Source organism: Struthio camelus, chromosome 3 (assembly GCF_040807025.1).
Source record: "Struthio camelus isolate bStrCam1 chromosome 3, bStrCam1.hap1, whole genome shotgun sequence".
Lineage (NCBI taxonomy): Eukaryota > Metazoa > Chordata > Aves > Struthioniformes > Struthionidae > Struthio > Struthio camelus.
The window spans coordinates 68,199,853-68,222,331 of NC_090944.1; the positions used below are offsets into that span (position 1 = coordinate 68,199,853).

Consider the following 22,479-nt stretch of genomic DNA (forward strand, 5'->3'; position numbering starts at 1 on the left):
GAACAGCAGTTCTAGGAGCTATATATGGAAAACACTGATGCAAAAACTCACATGTAAAAGGGATCTGGTGCAGCCCTCCAACCCTGTTACTGTAGTTGCCACTAACTTACTGCTGAGAGGGGCTGCTGAGCACGTTTCAGGCTTGTAGCTTCTTCCATGTAATCAAAGATAATACAAAGAGTACCTGGTACTTGATCTGAAGGTATAGATTGACATAACAGGTAAGCTGAATTAATGGGTGGCTACTTCTGAAAGAGACTCTGTCTTTCGCTGAGCATTTACAGCTTTTCTCTTGGGTTGCAAACTAGTGATCATATATCACAGGGAGAATTAATTCAGCTGCCTGATCAATTGGAAAACTAATTTAAAAACACTTCAGTCTTCTGCTATGTTAGCCGGTTGAATCTTCTCTCCTTGCAGCCTCATGATTACTGTAGCTAACACACATAAGGGAAAGCTATATTGACTCCTTCAGTAATTTCTAGCCGTCAGGCAGGATGGAGTTTGACATAAACGGCAGTCTTGGCTAACTGGCCTGTGGGAATGACCTAAGACAGCAGGAGGGATACCAAGATCAATGGTTATGTTAGAGATGTGGCTGGATCTGTACCCCAAATCTTTCAAATTCCTGTAGATGTTTGCTCAGATAACTGGAGATCTTGGGCTGGATTCCTGTTGATGTGGGGTAAACCTGCAGCCTCCAGAGTAAGCCTCCTCGAAAAAGAGGAGAACTGCATGTGGGTAGTAGTCTTATTTTGTCTTTTTAGTCCATTCCAATTTCTCTAAATAGCCAAAGAGGGTAGTAGCAGGGAATTGAATCTGGTGATTACAGTGGCAGTTTCCTATTCCACCTTCCTCTTCAGTCCCAGCCAGCGCCTGAATACATTGTGTCCCTCAAAGGAGCAAAAGAGATGGAAAAACATAATGAGATAAAGGGAAGGAAGCCATGTTTTACCCTGTTCTTGTTCCTACGTGCGAGAGCTTCCACAGTCTTGTCTGATCACAGCAGTACTTTTGCAAGAATCAGATGTCTTCCTCGCTGTCAACTCTGAAGTCTTAACCAGGAATATAACCTGGGGCGTTTTGGCTTATTCTGCCTCTGTCTGTGCCTTTCACAAGCAAAAGTGAATTCTCTATGTACAACGCTACATGCAACAGGTTTGTTAAATCCACATCGATGTACTAAAGGGTTTGTAGTAAAGGCTAGGATATATGTAGTAGTTATAGGTTTTTATATATTTTTTTACATATGTAAACATAAAATGAGTGAGAAGTAGTGGGTTTTTTGAAAAATTGTTGTATCTTGTTTCAGAGTTTGGAATAAATGAGAAACCCTAATGTCTTCTTTCTTGTGGCAAATCTGATGTGACAGAGGGTGTTTTAATCTAGTAGCCTGTCAGCTGATAGAACTGTCTTTATTGATTAAAATAAACTTACTTCATGTTTTCTTGGTTTTGTGAAAAAGCAGTAAGCAGAATATACTGTTTTGAACACAAGATGTGTTTCTTCTGGTTTAAAACACCTCTATTAGCTGCTTCTCTCATTGTCTTGCTATTTCTAATGATTTCTGGATGCAGTGTTGAAGGGATTCTAGCTGCTTGCCAGAAAGGATATCTGGGATAACCTATACCAAAAGATTCTCTGCTAATCCAGGGGAAAATTGTCGGACAGCTTCAGCTGCGACCCAATTCTAGCTAACTCTCAGGAGGCCTGAACTGATACAGTTGTAACCCCAAAATTCCAGCTGACGTTTCGTCAGCAGGAGAATTAACCCTGATATTGGGGCTGTTAAATACACTGTTTAGAAATCCAAATGCACTGTTTAGCAGTCACTGCACATTAGACCAGTGCAGTTCTCTACTGGATTAGATCGGTTCTGGTGCAAATTTATCCTTTCTGCTCGTATAGCAGCATTCTTCTTTTGTGCCAAAATTTTCTAATGCGGTATCTTAGCGAAAGGTACCTATATTTAACTGTTTGGTGGGTGGTCTGTTATTTCTCCTGTAGGGTTTGCTTTCACTTTTGCTACTCTAAGTGTTGTTCAAAGCCGCTGTTTAGGCTGTTGCCTGTAGCAGCTCCCTGGAGAAGGGTGTTTTATTTGCACATCTTGATCTTGTACGTTTGCTCCCTTTTGTGGCTGCATCTATCATTGCATTCAGTGTGTGTTAAAATGTGGTTTAAAATATACAATCTATTCTGAAAAATAACTTTACAAAGCAGTGTGAAATTGGAGGGTTAGCACAGTAACTTCCAGAGTTTATGCAGATGTGGCATGTGGAGAGAAGTTTGGAAGTTGTGCTCTGCATCAGCCTTTCCCAGGAAACACTCATCCATGAAAATGTGTCAGTGTGGTGCATGCTAATCCATTTCTGAGGTTGACAACTTGAACTATTAAAGTCATCAGTTTGTTTCACTTTGTAATAGCTTTCACAGGGTAACGTTTCACCAAAAGAAATTTTGTTTATTGTGGATAGGTACTGCTAGGATAACATAGGTCTCCTTTTCAGGGAGGCAGAGCAAAATATTTATATCTCAAATCATAGCTATTTCTTCATTGCATAAACAAATTCCTTTAAGTTGTGTTGTTTGTAAGGGAAGCCAAGTGATGGTATTTTAACCTTGTAAATTCCACCCAGGATCATAGAAAGGAGATACCCTGTTATCACTCCTGAGAATCACATGCTAGGTAGAAATATTTTTCAGGCTTTATTCTCCTTGCGTTCACACCTGTGCAACTCCGCTGCATTAAATTTCTCAAGTAAAGGTGGGTAGAAACTGGTTTTGTATCAGAGAGCCAAGAATCAAAATATTTTGATTGCCAATGCACGTACAAGAAAACTTGCATACAGCCTCAGATCTAGCAAAGATATTGAAGCTAAATAGTTATAGTTGATTTTCGTAAGGAAAGCAGAACAATTTAAGAATGACTATAAAATAGGCATCTTTCCTACAGACCAGGGAATGTACGCGATCCGAGTGGACAGAGAATAGTAGAGAGATTTATGTTGAAGTTCTCAGTATATTTAAGTCATCACCCACATCCATGGCAGCACTCTGTTTTGTTTTATAACTATATTTTGGAATGGAATATTGAGATAGGTAGAGATAGGTAGGAACGTTTCTTTCCTTCCCTCCTCCTTCCCTCCAATTAGAAGAGCTTTTCTCCTTTTTGTTTTTTTTTTTTTGTTTTTGTTTTTAAACTAAATACCACTTTCAGTTGTTGGGACTATATTAAGCATCACAAAATGTTTCTGAATATACAAAGGTAAAATGTAGGAAGGACCATTGTTGATCTAACCTAAGGTTCAATTGACTATTGCTGATGGCTACTAGCTGAATTACTATGTGGGCTCATCTGTATTACAGGCTCAGTAATCAGCTGTGCAGTTCTATGATGTTTTGGGACTTTTATTTGAAAGAGGAATGCTGGTTGGCAAATGAGAGTTTGGGAGCATTTTCCTCCTTTTGAATCTGGTTTGGACCCAGCCTACTAAACAGTCAGAGAATGAGCTATTGATCTGTCTTACTCAAAACAAATAGTCATAGAATAAATTGCTGCTGTTGCTGATGGATTTTGGTTGGCTCTGTGTGAAGACTGAAGCGATCCGTCTCAATCAAGATTGAGACCATGTGCTCTCATTGTTCTGTGACACCATTGTAGCAGCTAATTTTGTTCTTTTTAAAAAAAAAAAAAAAGCACAAGAAAGGATTGGGAGTGGGGAGTTTTGGTCTAGACACTGCGTTTACGCACAGTGACAGAGTATGGCTTGCCACTTTCATGACTGCCAGGTTCATAAGGAACTTTACTTTCATTTGTGCTTTGCATAAAACATCGCTGTATGTAAGAATCCATTTTTCCAGCAATGGTGTTGAACACGCTGCTCAGAGCAGCAGAAAGTTATCTTGCCAGCTGTCGAAGTATTACAGTACTGTAGTACTCTCTATTTCTACTGCATTGTACTTACACTGCATAGTATTTCTACTTTTACTGCATTTTTTGTTGTTTTTGGTTTGATACTGATTGTTGTTAATAGTTAACAGTATTACTCCATTGGACTTGATCTGAATCTAGGTTAATCCAGTCTGAACCTAATGTAGTTCAGAGTTTAACTGTTCAATTTTCTATTGTAAGTGAGATTAGGAAACAATAATGTTCCTTTTTAAGTGCTGCTCCTGCAAAAGATTGGCATACAGATAAAACAGCCTACTCAAGTAACTGAGCACAGTTTGTTTTAAATCTCCTTAATTGGAAAGGGAAAGAGAGAACAGAATTTCGTTACTTTTTTTTGTAGTTGTTTTCTAAGATAAGTACTTAAGTGAATTACAGTAAACACTCATGTCATGACTTTTCTGCTTTTGGGAGGCCAGTTCTCTGCGTGCTGGAAGTGAGACGTGTTATCATGTTGCATTGGTAAAACTCCTGTGCTGAGCGGTCAGTCCCCGCTGCTGTGGCTGGGTGCTGTCACGTGTGTCTCCTTCCTGGACGACAGCCAGGGGCTCTGCAGCGGTCGGCCCCTTACCAGGTCACTGAAATGCACAGAAGTGGTCCAGGTTAGGCTTGGATGGTGGAGCATGTACTGTTAAAGTAGGACACAGCTTATAGTTTGCACAAGTTTTATGCTGGTTATAGGAGAACAGACTATATAAGCCTGAATTTAACCCATCAGTTTTGTTTTATCTTAGTTGTTTTACAAATAGCAACTATCAGTTAGTTTATGTTGGTTCAGTGCTCTGTGACGTTCATCTGTGGCATTTTTATTCCAACGCTGGAAGTTCTTAAAGCCAGACTGTAGTTACAACCATGGTCTTATGAATCTCTGGCTTTGCCGTTCCTCTCTCCTGGTTCTGCTAAGACCTGATGAGCGGGGTTCACTCACGAGATGGCTGAGTTATTTGAGAGTACGTTGCAATGCAAATGGTCTCCTGCTCCTTTTTTTCCTCTTTGTAATCCCGCCTGCTTTGGTTGTTAGGAGCAGGGTGGAGAGACCACGCTAACTAAGAAGGAGCAACTGCTGTCAGGGTTCAGATGCGCTTGCCCCTGTTTTCCATTTCCAGATGAACCTTACTCATTCTGCCATCTGACACCCTTCTTTCATAGGCGTCTTTGAATCTACAGTTTTCCTCACTTCGGGTGTTTTTATCTTGGAAACTGCAGTGCTTGGTGAGGTAATGAAAGTTTTCTGCCTGTTGATCTCTTAGGATAACTCTGCTGGAGTTTAGAAGAACTAGTTTGCATCTATGTCAGAAAATGTCCCATCTAAACAGGTTTAGTCCAAGTTTAACAGCTCTGTTTTTGCCTGGACACAGGACCAAACGTTTCCTGTGCTGTGGGTTCAGCTCACTGTGGAAGCCAAAAATACAGGACAAAAGGCAAATAACTGCCGTACTTTCTTATCACGTGCTCTGGGTTTATTGTGTGGTAGCAGGCAGAAAAATGACTTATTGCCAGGTAGTTGTTGTTTTAATGATATTAGTGAGATTAAAGCCTTTTTTTCTTTTTAATCAATTTGATGCTTGAGAAAGTAAAAGAGGAGATGAGAGGACAGAGAGGGGGGATCTCAGGCAGGTTGGTAGCAGTATTTGTTTATATCTTGTGAAGGAGAATTTCAGTGTTGAGGGGTTGTTTTTTTTTTGTAAATGTTTTTCTATAAATCCTAATCCTATAGGAACAGGACTAATAGGACCTAAATAGGCTTTATGCCAGTATGTGGTCAAATGAGGAAGCAAATTAGGAGCCCTTTAAGAAAACTGTTTTGGTTGAGTTTAGGTATATTCTGAAGAAAATCTTGCAAGTTTTTCCTCACTGGTTTTTAGGCTAGTGCTGTATGTAACTGTAACTGTGGAGAAAAGGAAGAGTTATTGAATAGGAAACACACACTGTGGTTTATGGTTTTGCTGCAGGCTGTGCAAGCCAGTTTTGCTAGTTAACCCCTGGGTTGCTTGCTGAGGTGGCTTGGGCAGCTGCTGCCCACTCTGGAGTGCTGGGTCATTTCTGCACCATCCAGCAGCTCGGCTGAAGAGGAGGATTTTTTTTTGTAATTGCACTCTTTAAAGTGTTCCTTAGAACAATATGATTGAAATTTGAATGCCAGCTTGTAACTGTTATAAACACTAGATGAGTAAAGTTATAAACGCTGTTGTGTTGTGATATGATGTAAAGTTATAAACACTAGATGACCTTTGAGAATTTAAACAGATGCTACATTTAAATGTGCATTGTAAAGCATTTATAAGACATGCTTTTGGAGCAGAAAAGTGAAACCTTTGATGTGCTGGTGGTGTTTGGATTGCAGTTATGTAGGCCATAATTTTCTTTCAGCTTCTTGCTTTTGCATGTCCTTCTTGTGAAGGATGATGTATATACAAAATATTCTTCAAAGTCCCCAAGATTTTGCTTCCTTTGTGTCTTCTTTCTGTGTCAGCAGTGTAACACCTATCGCAAACCATAGGTGTCTGCTAACACCTAGAACGCCTGGGCCCAAGTAACTTTCTCTTTCTAAACGTCATATGGAGCAAGAATCACTCAATTCTCATTGCTTTATCCAGGTATGATATGTGAAAGAAGAACAAATGTTATGTACCATCAGAGAAGATGTGGAGGATATTATCCCGATGGACCCTTTCAGGGTTGGTCTGTACACATTTGACACAATACAAGTCTGATATTTGGGTTTTTTTAAGTGCAAATCTTGAATTGAACTTTTGTTAATAGTAAGCATCCATTTTAAATGCAACATAAAATGGAGATCTGTCACAAATATAAAGAAACCCTTTGCGTTTCTGTTGGATTAGGAGCCTTTGAATACCTGTCCAACTTTGATGTTTTCTAACACCAGCTTTCTTAAATGATTTAGTTTTCTTTGGCTACTTTAAGTTATCGAGAAGGGAGAATAGGGTTCTTCCCTAGGGCAACTTAAAGGTGCATTTGAAGCTTGCCTTCTGCTCTGAATTCCCTTGAATTTCTCATTCTCCACTGACTATTGAGAAAGACTAGTCGTCTTAGTTGTTTGAATGGTCACTCGGGTATTTCCTACTACAGCAGAAAATAGGAATTAGAACTAAAAATAATAGCAGTTATGAATCCAGTGCCAGCATATAGGGGATCTTCACTCCTTGGACCTCTTCCTAGAACCTTTTGATAAAAGCACTCCGTGCCTCCCTAAAGCTAGTAAGTGACAGCTCTGCAATAGAGAGAGATTGCAAGTGGTGGTTCGTAGAGAAGACAGTATGGTGACTTACTGAAAGGAGGATTCAGAAAGTAATTTAAATGCAATTTTGCTGTAGAAAGAGAAAGAAATAAGAGAAGTGAAAATGAAACTTAGCAGTAGGATATGGTTTGTGAAGTAATGAAGTACAGGCAAGAACTTGTAAAGACGTTCAGTGGAGGAGGTGACACATGAGAAACTTGGTCTGTGGTTTCCTATTTGGCTGTAATACAACGTACACAGCCCCTAGCCTACCCTAATGCTACTCTCTGTCTGCTCGTTCTCACTTATTTGGCACCGCTGAGGATTTGTACCACTTAGGATTTAGCAGTTAAGGGGGAAGCATAGACTGAAAAAGAGAATCTGCTTCATAGGATTTGTTTTTCATAAAAACAAACAGAGAATGCCAGGATAGCACTGGCACAAAGCAGAGGCAGGGGATAGGGACTGCTTAAATTAGATTTTAAGGTTGTGGTTCCATGACCATTTCTGTAGCTTAAATGCAAAGGTTTTTTAAAAGGTTGCACAATCTTTGTTTTTTCCCCAGTTGCACTTCTTCAATCATGTCTATTTGGATTTCATTTGCATTGCACCTACCACTGTAGAATCTTGAACCATGGTGAGCCCTTGAATTACTTCTCGAGGTGTATGTTGGTGGTGGTGGCTTTTTTTTTTTTTTTTTTAAGAAAACAAAGTCAAAACATCACTCTCCTCTCCCAAATTTGCAAGAAAAATAATTCTTCGCTAATTTGAAACTTACCCGCAAACATGAGAATGAGCAACATTTCCAGTGACCTAGAGAACAATAGGATTTTGCTTATAAATAAAGGGAACTTTCTTTCATTTGTTTCTTCCTCCATAATACATAAAACTCTTGTAGACCAGGCTGTGGCCTTTACTTACATCTGTACGGTTCCAAAAAAAAAACCAAAAACTTTATGCATAAAGAATAATAAAGAATACAAATAACATTCTTTATTCTTTATCCTTAATAGCTTACAGGGATGTATTCAAGGACAGAATTTGGCCCACTGGTAGAAATGTAATTGTTCTACAGTGGTGCAGACTAGACGTGACACTGTTGACCTTTCAACATTAAAAAGTAAAAAAACAAAAAACTTACTCTCACTTATTTAAATAGCATCTACCTCTCTGAACTAGGAGTAAATTTTAAGCAAGCAAATGCTAGTTTGGTTGTGTTTCTGTTTTAAGGTAGAATAGCCCTTTATTTAAGGAATATAATCTACCTCCCAAATACACCGTAAACGGATTACTTTCCATCCAGTTTTGGCCAGGCTAAATGACAGGTATAAATCAGTGCTTCTGGTATAGTCTGAACTTTACTTTCTGTGTAGGTAACAAAGATGTTCTTTTATTTTTTTCCCCTCGGCTTTCTTGTAATTTGTAAGTTAAAATAGCGTACCATCTGTTTCAACTATGCTATGTTGTTGTTAGTATTACTGTATTTTTGGGCAATAAATGGTCCACTCTAGAGTCTGCCTGCCCACCCCCAATCTAAACTGTCTTTTCAAATAAAATGGCAAGAATTTTGGGGGGTAACCTATTGCTGTTTCAATGAGTTTAAATGTTATCCTTTCATAGAACGGAAGTCATAAGAGCCTGCTTTCACATTTTGAATTGTGAGCAGTGTTAGCACCTCCTGAGAGGCCAGAAGAAAGTGAAGCACAGCTGGATGTGATAACTGAATGGTGTCTGACATTTAACACTGTGCTACAGCTCAGCCACCTTTAGACATATCGGAGTCATTCCTCGTGCTGTGAAAATACACCATGCTGTTGAGCATATTGAGAGAAAGTTCTCAGCAGTATCTTAAAATTCAAAGACTTTTTAAAACTTGGGGTTTTGACATTGTGATAAGCTGATATTGCAAGATAAGACTCTTCAACATTTCTTTAAAAAAAAAAAACAGGAAAAGAATAAAACCGGTTATTTTTATCAAGGTCAAAACAGATTTTTCTTTCCCATTCCCCAGTACCTCCTGGATCTGCAGCAGCAGGTAGCCTAACAAGCTACTTCTAAAGCTATGCTTACATCAGTTGCTGATGCTAGTGCACAAACAAAGATAGACTGTTTTGGTAAGACAAGGCTTCATTGAAGTTACTGCTAATAAGCCAAACAGCTCTGTTCACTTCACTCCCATTCAAAACATAGGAAAAGCATCAATCTTTGCCAAACCTGAAAGGCTGAAACTATTACAGAGGATAAAAATGATTTACTTCAAGTGGGTGTAAAACATATTTTCAAAATAAACACTAAAACCGCACTTGACTCTTACCACATATATTCATCATATTCTGTGTGGGCATGAAAAATAGTGTGTTCAACTTTGTATTTCTTCATTCTATAAATGAAGGTTTGTTCTAACTAGTATTTTATATAAACAGTGTTTTGTAAGTACCAGCTGAAATGCTAGGTACAACGTACCTTCTCAATGTGAAGTGTCATTCCATTGTAGCTTAGTTTATTTTTAGCAAAATGGCTTACCTCTTTTAGTATTTTTCTAATGGTAAAAAATAAAGCAAAGTAGCCATAGATGGGGTTCATTTGACTATTCCATTTAAAATTGTTTTTGCCTTCACTTCCTTTAAATAGAAGCTTACACTAATCCTTGTGACATTGGAAAAGCTGCAATAGCTTTTCATATTTCTGTTACAAACTATTTTCCTCCTTTAGTGCCTGAGTTCTTGGTGCTAGATGGATGGTTCTTTGTTTTTAAGCATGGTTTCATCATGTACCAGATGATAAATTATAACAAAGCCCCAAGCATTCTGAAATAAGCTATTGAGAACAGTGTTAGGTCTTGTAAACAGTCCTCGTCGTTGTGTGATGCAGACTGCTGTTGAAACTATATTGACTCTTGGAATGTGTAGACACCAGCTGAGGAAGGAAGATTAGACTTGCTTTCTTATACTTGCATGAAAGCCTGTATACATACATGATTCTGAACGCTGTAAAGAAAGGACCAAGGTTGGAATGCAGGATGTGAGTGTTTAAAGGTTTGAACCCCTGCAAAACTTTTGTGCTTATGCTAGGACTTTTAGCAGCATAGCTGAATTGTCCCGGGGCCCCTATCTCTAATCAAAGTAGTTGGGTAATAAACTTTGACCATGAAGCAATTCCTAGTAAAGTAGTTTCGGATCACATGGTGATGCTGTAGATTGAATTTTTCAAATGATGCCTTCCCCTTCAAACCAAGGACGTGCGTTCAGTCATAAAGATATGTTTTTCTTGTGGCCTGATTGTAACTCACTTTGGGTATCAAGGGTGTGTGTGTGTGTGTTTGTTTTTTTAAAGTTCTGAGAAGAATCACTCTAGTATAATGTCATATTTCTGTGAAGAATCACTCTAGTGATGTCATGTAGTTGAGCTTAGCTCAATTTTCACATGCTGCTTCAGGTAGATTAGTGTCCTCCAGCCATAAAATGGCACATTCCCACTGGCTCTTCCTGTTCCACACCAGTCCATGTAAAAGACAAACATTTGGGTCTATCCTTGCTGGCATGTGGTGGAGCTCTGCTCATCTTTTTGAGCTGCAAATCAAATTCAGAGAAGTTGCCTAAGAATGCATGTATTTCACTGGGAATGAGCCTGTCCTCTCTACCTGAGGCAGATCTGCCCCAGTCCTGACCTGCCTGCTCCCCTGAGCTGAGGTTGCTCAGGGCACTGCGGCAGCCATTGCCAGCTGAGCTCTTTTCTGCTGTTCTTTGGTCTGAAATTGGCTGCCAGTATCCTCACCTGCCTTTCCGTCTTTGACAGACACCTAATCTCTTTGATCTGCAGTGGATTAGCTGCGTTGTTAAAGAACAAGTAGTATTCTTTTATTGCAAAAGAACAAAAAGTAGCGCAGTGGGTTTTCTTTGAAGTCAGTATGAACCTTGGGTTTTATATCATTTTGTTATGACTTCTCTAATCCTGTAACTCCTGACTAAATTAATTCTCATTCAGCTAAAGCCCGTATGGCTTTGCTAGTTTCCCTTTACAATAGCTCTGTTGCTGAGGCAGCAATGGCGGGGCTGTGCTTATGGGGTTGTTTTTGTTTTCTTCCCCCTTTCTTAGCTTAACTAGTGCATTAGTAATGTCTCTGATTTAAGACCTATCTTTTGGTACCACCATGCAGTATCGAGATTTGCATCCAAATTTGAGGTGTTCCTATCATATTTAGTATATTGTTTTGGAGATTCCAGTGATGGAGCATGTTAAGAGAATACTGGGTCTAAGGAAATCCAACTCCCCAACTTTGCAACAGTGGTTCTTAGAGACATCGACAGTGGTTCTTTTCACTATCAAACCCCTTTCTCTTTGCATGGAGATACGCAGTAAAGAAGGGACGGGACAGATGATCAGCTCCACTTATGCGGTCAAGACTCACTCATATGATCCAGCATTACTTGTGGCAGATGTAAACTGATCAAGTTGGGTCCTTGCAGACTCTCTTTAGATCCAGTAGGGTTTATTAACTCAGGCTCAGTGCCAAACAAACACAACCATGCTGCTCTCAGACCAACTGAGATCTGCTGTTTTGGCATGGAGTCCAAAGTAATAAAGCCTGGCAAGCAGGAAGCGTGCAGACCTGGGTCCAGCATTGTGCTCTCAAAACTTGGAGCTCTAGAAACGAGTTGCAGATAGCTGATTGTACGGGTCGGCTTGGAACCATTGGACTCATTAGATCAACCATAGTTTCAGCCCTGTTACACTTGAGCTTGCTTCTCTGAGTGGTGGGTTTTGTTTTTTTTTTTTTAATTATTCTTGTTGGTTTTTGGTGTTTAACTCTCCAGCATCCTGAGCTCTGGGAAAACTTACTAGCTTGGTGAGCACCAGGCTCAAATGATATTTTCTGCTCGTGCAGTATGGCATGTAATGAGCTTGTTGGAACCCAGACTGGAGAGATACTGAGCTTGCTTAGCAGGAACCAGCTCAAGGCTTGCACCGAGTCAGAGCTGCCAGATTTTGATCCCAAATTTACTTTAGTTTTCTGGGCTGTGAGTCCCAGCATGTTTTGCAGTGAAACAATATACAAGTGTTTCCATTATTTGCCTTCTCACAACCCGTATGAGCCAGGATAGTGGGGAGGTGACCATTACATCCAAAGAGGGAATACTGAATGGGTGCGGCTAGTTAGAGCTCGTGTTTTGGTTTCATGGAGAATACAACAGTCATGCATATGCTGAAACTATACTTTTAGCAATTCCTGTTGTCATAAAGGTAATTAGCTTTTCTATTTGGATATGAAAATACCCTCTGGAAAAACTGGAGTGTGCTTGGAGTAAATCAAAATAATTTTAAGAAGATATGCTTGATAGTTGGCGAATTGTTAGAGTACTTCAAATTAAATGGATTTTCTCACAAAATTCACTAATGCTTGCATCTGCAGTACTTGCAGAGTATTACCTTTTCCAAGCAAAGCGTCATACAGTTCTTCTGTGACTTTTTTTTTTTTTTTTAAATATGCAGGTGCAGCTGGGACAAGCGGATATAAAATGCCCCATCACAGAGTGCAGCGAACACCTGGATGAAACAACTGTCCTCTATAATCTGCCCCATGATGACATCATCAAGTATAAATATTTCCTGGAACTCAGCCGCATTGACTCCAGCACCAAGCCATGCCCTCAGTGCAAGCACTTTACTACCTTCCGGAGGAGAGGCCACATTCCTACCCCTGCCAAATTGGAGAACAAATACAAAGTGAGCATGCTTGCCAGAGCTATGGATTAGGTAGCACAGCAAAAGTAGGTCAGCATTTGGTGGGCATTAAATGGGCTTTCTTCCATTACTGAGACCTAATGTAAGCTGTGATTAAGAATAAGAATCTGTAGTATGAACCGGTGATTAACTAGTTAATTCATTTCTAGTAATTCAGATAGTTGAACTTTATTCCTTATTTCTTGTGACAGGCCCAAATTGTGCCACTTGCCTATTTGAAATTAAAGAGTGACAGTATTTTCTTTCCTCTTTGCGATACAGACCATACAGTCATGATTAGAAGACACTGGGAAGGGAAACTGTCGCTATAACTGATAATTTTAGACACACAACTCCAGCAAAGAAAAGTTTTCTCTGCAACTGTGAACAAATGAATTCAGGACGTTTCTGTGTTGGGAGATGAACTCTTAGCTTACTCCTTCCTTAGAATGTTGTCTGTCTCACTTCTTGATTTTGATTTCTTCATTCCCTTACTGTCGGTTAAACACTGTTGTAGTCTTATGACTTACAACACAGAAAACTTGAGAAAGAAAACCCCTTTTCATAGCCTTTCTTGTAGTATAAGGTTTGCTTATATAGTGAGCTCAATTAAAGATGAAACACGCAAGAGGTTACAGGCAGAAGCAGCTTTGAACTCCTGGAGGTCCATCTCAGTTGTAGACGGGTTTTGTCTGCAACATCATGCTCTTCCTGCACAGTCAGAGAGCGAGTTGTTTAGCCCCTTCTTTATGCATTTTGATTCCTCCTTCAAGGGTCTGTATTAGTCTTACATCCGGTTATTAGATCTGTTGTGGTTAATTTCATTACTGGTCTGACCTTCCCTTGACAAACCAGTTTTCCTCAATAGGAATTCAGATGATTGTTTAGATAGCCCTAATTACAGCATAAAATTCAGCCCAGTGTGCAGATTAAAAGGTAGAAGGCTGTGTATCGAGTGGAGTTGAAACCTTGGTGGAGCTAACCCTGAGTTATGAGGTTCTTATGTATATCTGTACAATGTATGAATTACCGGCAAGCAGACGCAAAATCTGTTGGACTTCCTGTTGTGGATTTTTGGCCTCTCGCACAGAGGTGGAGAAACTCCAAATTGCAAATAAAATTCCTTCTGCCTGCAGCCGTTTTCCTTCATCCACACACTCAGCATTCCCTCAGATATAGGCGGGATATATGGTCTATGGTAGGTGAGTCGTCGTAATATGTCTGTTACAGCACCTCTCAAGGTGTCAGAGGCTGTTACTGTCACATTGATGTCTGTCACAGGTTGTGCAGCTGTTGTGTAATGGGCATGCCAACTCTGAGTGTTTGTATATGTTTTTCTAGACAAAAAATGGGTCATTCTGCCCATCAGCACTCTCTTATGAATTAAAATGCTATAATTAAAATGTTAAAATATTCCCACTGCTTCCCTAGAAATCATAAGCAAGGAAGCAATTTCAAGCTCTGTCTGCTGCATTAAATAGAATAGGCCAGAAGTAGTTTTCTGGTCCTGTGGTGAAATGTGTCTCTTATCCACAGAGCTAAAGTCTTCTGGGAACAGAGGCTGGCAGAATGTGTCCTTTGAGCTGTATGATTAGGAATGTGCTGACAGGCAGTAAGGATGCTCATAGGCCTGGGCTGCAGCCTGCTTCCTGGACCTGTGTTGCTGTGTTATTAACTAGCATAGATTCAGTTTTAGTGACTAATTTTAAGCTCAGCACAGGGAAGAGTTTAGTGGCTGCAATGAGGTTCAGGGGAAAAAAAAAAGTCTCTATATGAAATTGTATATATGTGAGTAATTACATACGCAGATTCCTGTTGACCATTATTATCTCATAGTTTTTGTATATCCTCACCTGGTTTCTTTTATAATGTCTCGTCTGTGTCTTGAATTATAAGCTCGTTTGCAGGGCAAAGACTCATTTTCCTCTGCAAATAGCATAGGAGTGGCCTGGTTGGAGACTGAGAGACTTGCATATTTACATGCAAGCAACATAAATAATAATTGCCTCAAAGGAATTCTGAACTGAAGCATCAACACTGAAAGAAAAACCGAGTCATATGTGGGAAAGTGTACACAAAGGCATCCTAGTAGGATCACTTTATAGAAGGACTCAGCATCAGTACCCTTACCCTCCTGTACACTGTAACACAAAAACACTTATTTCAAATCCAAGAGTGCATTTGAACAGATATTTTGAAAATGTGATTAACACATTCCAGCAACTGATACACTACTGTAAATTTTACAAATATCTCTTCTACTTCTTTAAATTTAGATGTTTATTAGCTTGATTAGGTTTCCTTGCTGTAGCTGTTCTTTATCATCTAAACTGATGTAAAGCTAGCAGTTCAGTTTGCTAATGTTGCTTTTCATTTTTAAGATCAAAGTCTTGATGTGCTAAGCCTAGAAAGTTAGCCAGTGCATACTAGTTGGGAGAGAAGGAGGGGAAAGAAGGGGAAGCTGTAACCCTCTTGCTATCCAGACCTTCCATCTCCTATTAATGCCACTCGGTACAGCACAATACAGTTGTGTGACTACTGAGTTTCCTACCTGAAGTATTCATATTGCAAATGGATCCAGCTTTAAGTAAGGAAATACTCTGCTCTTAATCTAATGATCTAAATTGGGGGTGTCAGACTTGGCTATTGGCAGACTCCTAATAAACCTTTGGTCAAAGCTCGTGTACCCAAATGCAAAGGGAAATGGGCAGAAGTTTTGAAAATTAGTGGCTCACGTCCTACACATGGAACCTATGCAAGTTTCACTAGAGTGAGTGACTCTACGTTTCCTTGTTCTGTGAGGATTTTTTTCTGTGTTTTTTCCTCTGTTTGTTTATTTTCTCCAAGCCCTGGATTTCACTTATTTTCCTGTTGGCTCTGTGACCTGCCATGAGGAAACAGTTCTTGATTCTTGGACAACGTTTCTGCCTTATCAGCTTGTGAGGTGTCTAATAAAATTGTTTTCTTCATTTCAGTCAAGAGACACACATCAAATAAAAAAAATATGAGAAAATCCTAATTTGAGTGCTTAGCTTCTGAGACGTAAATGTTTCTTCAATGCAGTTTTAATTTAAACTGCCTTTTTTATTATTAAAGAATTGAAGAGTTTCTCAAAAACCTTGCTCTAGAACTTGTAGTAATCTATACCTGCGAAGATGCTGGGATAGAATGGACCGGGATAGTTAACGGCAATGAGTTTCACCTCTTTTGGATCAGATTTTACCCTTGAGTTGAAGGTACCCTCACGGCTGAGGTTACACATCACTCCAGTTTGCGTTAAAGATGAACTGCTCTGAACATAGTGGTTTTGCTCTGCTCTCCCTTTTTGCTCTGGACTGTTCATTTCTGCCCACTTGCTTTCGCTCATGTGGATGTTTTGGTGTCACATTGGAGGCTGGATCAAAGATCAGCTCTGATGGGAAACGAGACTTGTTTGTTCTGTTGTTGCTTATTTTCAGCTGGTACAAGAGAGGGGATGAGCTGGTGACGAGGAGGCGGCAGCTGTTTTGGCAGGAGCCCATATTTATTTTGGAATAAAAGGACTGGGTAGCCATAGCTAGAGATTGTAATTCATGTAATCAGTTAGCTGCACAATTAATTCAGCCTTCTTAGTATGTAACTAGCATTCCATTAAGCAGTACAAAATGCCATAAATCTTCCTACAGCTTCAAGTTCTCAGAATATTTTGGATGTGAAGTCAGTTTTGCTAACGTCACGTCACAATGAGCGGTGTTATGTGTTGTTGTTACCTACCAATTTTGAAAGGTCTTTTTCTGGGAGGTGAGGAAAATGATAGAATAGTTTACAGTCAAGAGTCTATCTAAGACAATGGAAAATGTTAGCCTCAAAGGTCAGTGTTTAAGAAAGCTGAGAAGCAGAAGGGTTAGCATGAGAAGTTGTGCAATCTTTTCTATTTCAAGGGAAACTGACCTCCAGATGGCATAAGAGTTTGTATATATCCTCTCAATTCTGATTGACTGAAATGAAAGTCATAAAGTAAATGGAAAATGTTTGTGTGAGGAAAAAAAGTATTTGGAAAAAACACTAGGTTTTTTTTTTCAAATGTAGTTTGTCTGCTTTGCTGGACAATGTTATTTTTGCTGCTTTAAGTTACACAAAAATAGCATTTCTATGTCCACGTTATGGTGATTTCATGCACAATGCTGAAGCATAAAGCAGTTCATGTTTGATTTATCAGAAGAGCAGAGGAGGAACAGAGTAAGAATCTGTCAGACTGCCATAATTGCCCTGTTGTGTTCCTGTTTCTTAGACACATGCCATGATGTCACACTGTGCATCCAAGTTTGGATAGGTTTGGGATTTTGTTTTGCAGTCACTAGGTCCAAGAAAAATAAGGTTTGTTGTATTTAAAGGGACATACTTTTCTTTCGCCTACTTCGTGTATGTTCAGATAGACATACACTAACATTAGAACAACACATAGAACAACAGAGTGAGGTCAAGTGGCCCATTCAAAATTTAAAACTATTTACTAATTCAGTTTTGTGAAGGGTGCTGTAAGGGCAGGAAGATAGAAAAGGAGACTAGGAACTCCAAACCTCATAATAAACACAGTTCCCATTAGTTTACGTCAGTTAATCAGGGCCACTCATGATAACAAATGCTATTTTGAGTTTGTGTGATTATAGTGTTGTCCCATGTTTCAACCTCTTCTAAGTATGTGGAAACGTTTGATGTCAGTGTGCACGTATGAGCTGGTAAATATATACGCCAGTGGCCACTATATTTCTTGTGGTTCTGTATATGCTGTAATAGAAAGATAAAGCCTGCCATGAATTTGTGTCAAGTTTTGGAAGAAAAAAGTTCTACTCTTGCTTTGAATTATTTTGGCATTTTGTTTAATTAAGGAGCTTTAATTTTCAGCTTCTCAGACGTGTAGGTTTAGCTGGTTTATATTTTGTAATATTTATTTTCAATCTTAAATGTCTGAGTATTGCAACTGGTAAAAACCGTCAGGCTGTAGAACAGTCAGCTGTGGCTGCAAGCTCCATCTTTGCCTGAGGCATTACGAATACCGAGTAGTACAATGTGGCGCCTGCTATGTGTCTTCCCAGCAGCAGGGCACTGTGGCATACATTGTTGAAGAGCATAAGTTCTAAGCTTTAAAACAAGGTATGGGGATATTGGGCAGGATAGTAAGCTAGTGATTGAAGCTGTCTGTTGTGCATATTGGTTTCCAGGGGATGATGGAAACATAAGTCAGTGTTCTGAGTGGGTTGGGTTAGTAGCAATAAATATGCTATTCTTCAGGTTCTTCAGAATTTTCCTGTTTCTTGTTAAGCTGTTTTATTAGGAGAAGTCATCTGGTAAGCAGAGATGCAATGTAGGACGTTTCATTTCGTTCAGTACCTGGGCACTGAGACGCTCCTACAGAGACTTAATTCTGTCAGAGACTTCATTCTACTTTCTGTAGAATAACTCTTCTAAGAAAAGTATTAGCACAACTAGAAGAAGGTAGGAGTGTTTGGTGTGGTTTTTTTTTTCTTTTTAATGAAAGCGTAGACATAGGGATCTCTACACTCTTACTATCTTTTTGAAAATTTGTATTCAAAGAGTATTTAACCTTAAACCCACTGGTTCAGCACGGTTTTAGCTCTGAGAAGTAGCTTCTTAAAATCTGTAAAATTTCCTCAAAACTTTCACTGATTCCTAAAAGTCCTTACTTAATCTACATTGAACCGTATGTATGGATTACTGTATACTATCTATTCTATCTGTATCTAAAATCAAAGCGTTGGGAGTGACAGATTTCTTTTGCAGGTCTAAGACATTATGCAGAACCCTTCTAAAGGAAAGAGAAGCTGAAGAGCCATTGGCTTCCACTGAAGCATGTTTGGAAGTGCTTAAATCACTTCTAAAGCTGGAATTTAAACTCCTCTGTAATTTAGGTAACAGAAAAATACCACATATGGTTATGATGTCAAAAACCCATTTCGTAAATTTAGGAGCTACCAGTAGACCACCATATCAGAGAAAGAGTACTGATTGATTGTATTTTGTATTGCTTTTCTTTCTTCATTATCTTAGACTTTGAAATATGGTCAGAAATTACTCTGTTCTCATGCAAAAGTAATAATGTATGTAACCCATATATTGCAGCTTTCATGTGCCGTTTCACAGCAAACAAGTTCTGTTTTGTTCTTGAATATTGTAAAATCTGTCCTGTTTTTGTGCTTCCATGTCTGGGTCTTCTGTAAGTCATTGCATTAACAGGAAGCATGTGATAAACGAAATTTTCTTCCACGCGTATCTTCCTGAGTATGGTGTATTGTAGCAAAGCTGTCACTGCGTAGCTATGGAAAGCAGTAAGTGATACTTACACAGGATATAGGATATCAGAATTTCATCCACTTTAACTTTACACTCTCTTTGAGTCCATTTGATATGAAGGAAATGCTGTATGTTTTCTAACTCTTAAATGCACATAAAACATAGCATTTCATGCAGCCCATTGTTTAAAGGTAGCACTGTTGAACATAGTATTTTACACGGACAGAAATGCTTCACATACTATAAATGAGGCTACAGTTGTTAGACACTGCTGCAGAGCAAAAACATTTGCTTTGTACAGATGAAGTTAAAGACGGCCACCGAAAAATGGATCATGCAGAGTCAAAAATACTCATTTTGAACCATTGTGTCAATTAGATCTTTGATGTGTAAAAATATTAAAGGCAAAAAATAAATGCTTTCTATACATGTAGCACTTGGGAAACAGCATTAAGAGCAGCAGAAAGGTTCATCACTCAGTCGTGCGTTAGGGATCAACTCAGCTTTGTATTAACATGCTAGCAGTAACGGATGTAGGAACTGCACATATAAATAATAATTTTGGCTGCCACCCAGCAAAATACTTCAGGGAGCTCAGAGCGCCTACTTTGGCATCTAAATGGAGCTGAGGCAGAGCAGAGCCCAGTCAGCGTGTCTGAGCTGAGATGATGGTAATGTGTGGGAAGAGAACTTGTTTGGAGAAATATGTTTTGGGGGCTTTGCATATGGCTACACCCTAGGATGTAGTTTTCTGAACAGCACCCCCATGCCATGTGTTGCCACAGCACAAGCATTGCTGTGGTTGGGTGGTAAACCAGATACGGGAACAGATACAGCTGAAAAGCTTTCTTCGGTTGGTTGAATTCCCCAATCCAGCCTGTTGGCCAGGACGAAGCAAGGACAGTGCAAGACACAGGCTGAAGCTGGAGGTGGCAGAAAGGGCTCAGCAGTTGCTTAAGAAATTTGCCTTTCCCTGTCTTCCCACGTTCGCAGCTGGACTTAGAAAGTTCTGCTGCCAAATGCAACTGAAGGTTAGATGTGCCTGTATCTAATGAGGTTCATAGTTCTTGCTTTATTTAGTCATGGTTCGGATAGGAGGCCTGTCTTTTACCAGATGGGTACCTGGAACTTGCCTATATTTCTTAAGATTTCTACAAGCATAGGAGCTACAGTAGCTTTAAAAAAAAACCAAAAAAAAACAAAAAAAAGAAGCTCTGGAAGAAGAGATGATGATGATGGTACTTGCATTTTACATAATGATTTGAAGCCAAAGGAGTGGGAAAAATACAGTCTTTTTCAACTTAAGGAGCTTAGCTTGCATTTTCTGTGCATTAGGTGTGGTTTTAGTGAGTGAACTGAGCTTGGCACATCCTCCACTCTCCCTTATGTAATCAAGAGAAATAGAGTGAGTGCCTGACTCTAAGGTGGTGGTTGGGACACTTAGTTGAGAAGCAGGAGGATGCTTGTTCTTGGTCCCTTTTCCCAGGGCTATTTCTGATACAAGCTTCATAAAGCATTCTGGGCTTCCTAGATTTCCTTCAGAAGACCAAATGCTCCTCGGTAACAACCTAGGGAGTCCAGTTTATGACTGGAAGAAAGAGACCCATTGAAGTGAAAATTGGCTGCTGAGTTTTAGGTGATAATGCGTGTGTTTTGGGAGGCACCTACATATGTTTTCTGGATTTTGCCTTTTGGCCTATGAACCACCCAGTGAATTCAGTAAACAGCTCCTATGTTTAAAACAAACTATCTATGTTTTGTATGACTGGGGCCATCCTCAGCTTTAGCAATTAATTCTTAAAAAAAAAAAAAACCAATTTTATCTTCCACGATTACTTGTATCTTTTAAACAATGTTAGACCTTTATTCCTATGCAGTTACTGTCGTAAATTGAGTGGTATTTTTCAGATGGGTTTTCTAGTTGAGTTAGTGCACTGCTTGCAAATGAGCGTGGTGTTTTCTCATTTACACAGATCCAGTGTCCATCTTGCCAATTTGTCTGGTGTTTTAAGTGCCACTCTCCCTGGCATGAAGGTGTTAACTGTAAAGAATACAAAAAGGGAGACAAGCTGTTGCGTCACTGGGCCAACGAAATTGAGCATGGGCAAAGGAATGCCCAGAAGTGTCCAAAATGCAAGGTAAGTTGCTTTCTGTTGGCTTTCAGGTAGTCTTTTAGAGCCGTTTTTGAATATTTATCCAAAGTAAATACTTGTAGCTTCCATTCTGGACTTAAAATCACACTTGCTGTGCAAATTCTCATCCCTGGCCCACGGAGAAAAGAATCAAATATTTTACTTACCAATTCCTGAAATGGTTCTGTAGACTCCTTGCACATAAAATAAACATTATGGAAAGTCTAAGAAAAGGCTCCATTTTATACTCGTAGTGTATGTATGTATGTTGCAGTCCAAATTACTCTTGAAATAAAGCTTTAAAGAAATATAATGCCTTCTGTCAGTTTTTTTTTTTCAAAAACCCTGAATGATTTCAGTAGCTGAATAACGCAAAGTACTCTGCTGGCAAGTTAACTAGAAGAGAATTTAAGATTAGACAAAAATAGAAAAGCTTTTTAGGATTAAATGTCAGTCCGTCAAAAGTCTTTCTCATAAAGTAGTTTAACTCTCAACAGAGGGAAGAAGCTATTTCCCCAACCTAAAACTCAGTAATTATTTTCTTCTAGGATGGGCAATATTTCCCACTAGGCAAATGAGACTGAACAGCCAAGCACCCACGCGCAGACACACCCCGCCGGCCGCCCTTAACGAAGGGGGCCGTTAACGTTTGTTCACTAGTTTTCCACAGCAGTCGTCTCCAGCTACTGGCAGGGTAGTAAGTCACAGCCCTGAGAGCACCGCGGTGGTGGGGAACCGTGGCTTTGCGCAAGGGAGCTCCTCATTTGAACCTCTCTGTTGTTCTGCATCTAGTTCCAGGAGCGGACAAAGTAAGAATACTGGAGCATTTAGTAGGAAATAAACGTTGAACAGGAAGATATATTTTTAAAAGTATGAAGTATACTTCTGTCACACTTCAAACCTTGTCCTGGGCAAATAAGAGGACGTTTATCAGTTTACTAAGTATGTTATTCTGGTCATGGGGAAAGAAATGCCTGTGATGCTGTAGCTTGAAATTGAAAGATTTCAAAACGTTAAGAAAAATTCCTAAAGCTCTGAAATGATTAGTCATTTGTTTACCCTTGCTCCTACGCGCACGTGACATCCGAACAGAATTGTAACAGCTTGCCATTTGGTGAGAGTTGATAGGTTTGAGCCAATTCTAAAAA

At 39.5% G+C, this 22,479-nt stretch overlaps 1 protein-coding gene across 2 annotated transcripts in view; it reads left to right on the forward strand.

Annotated features, from left to right (window-relative positions):
- RNF217 (ring finger protein 217) overlaps positions 1–22,479 on the forward strand; it is an 81,226-nt gene that overhangs the window by 22,568 nt on the left and 36,179 nt on the right. For both annotated transcript variants that reach the window (XM_068938178.1, XM_068938177.1), the window contains exons 2-3: positions 12,678–12,911; positions 21,173–21,337. In XM_068938178.1, coding sequence (XP_068794279.1) covers positions 12,678–12,911; positions 21,173–21,337 — 399 coding nt within the window. The remainder of the gene's footprint in view (positions 1–12,677; positions 12,912–21,172; positions 21,338–22,479) is intronic.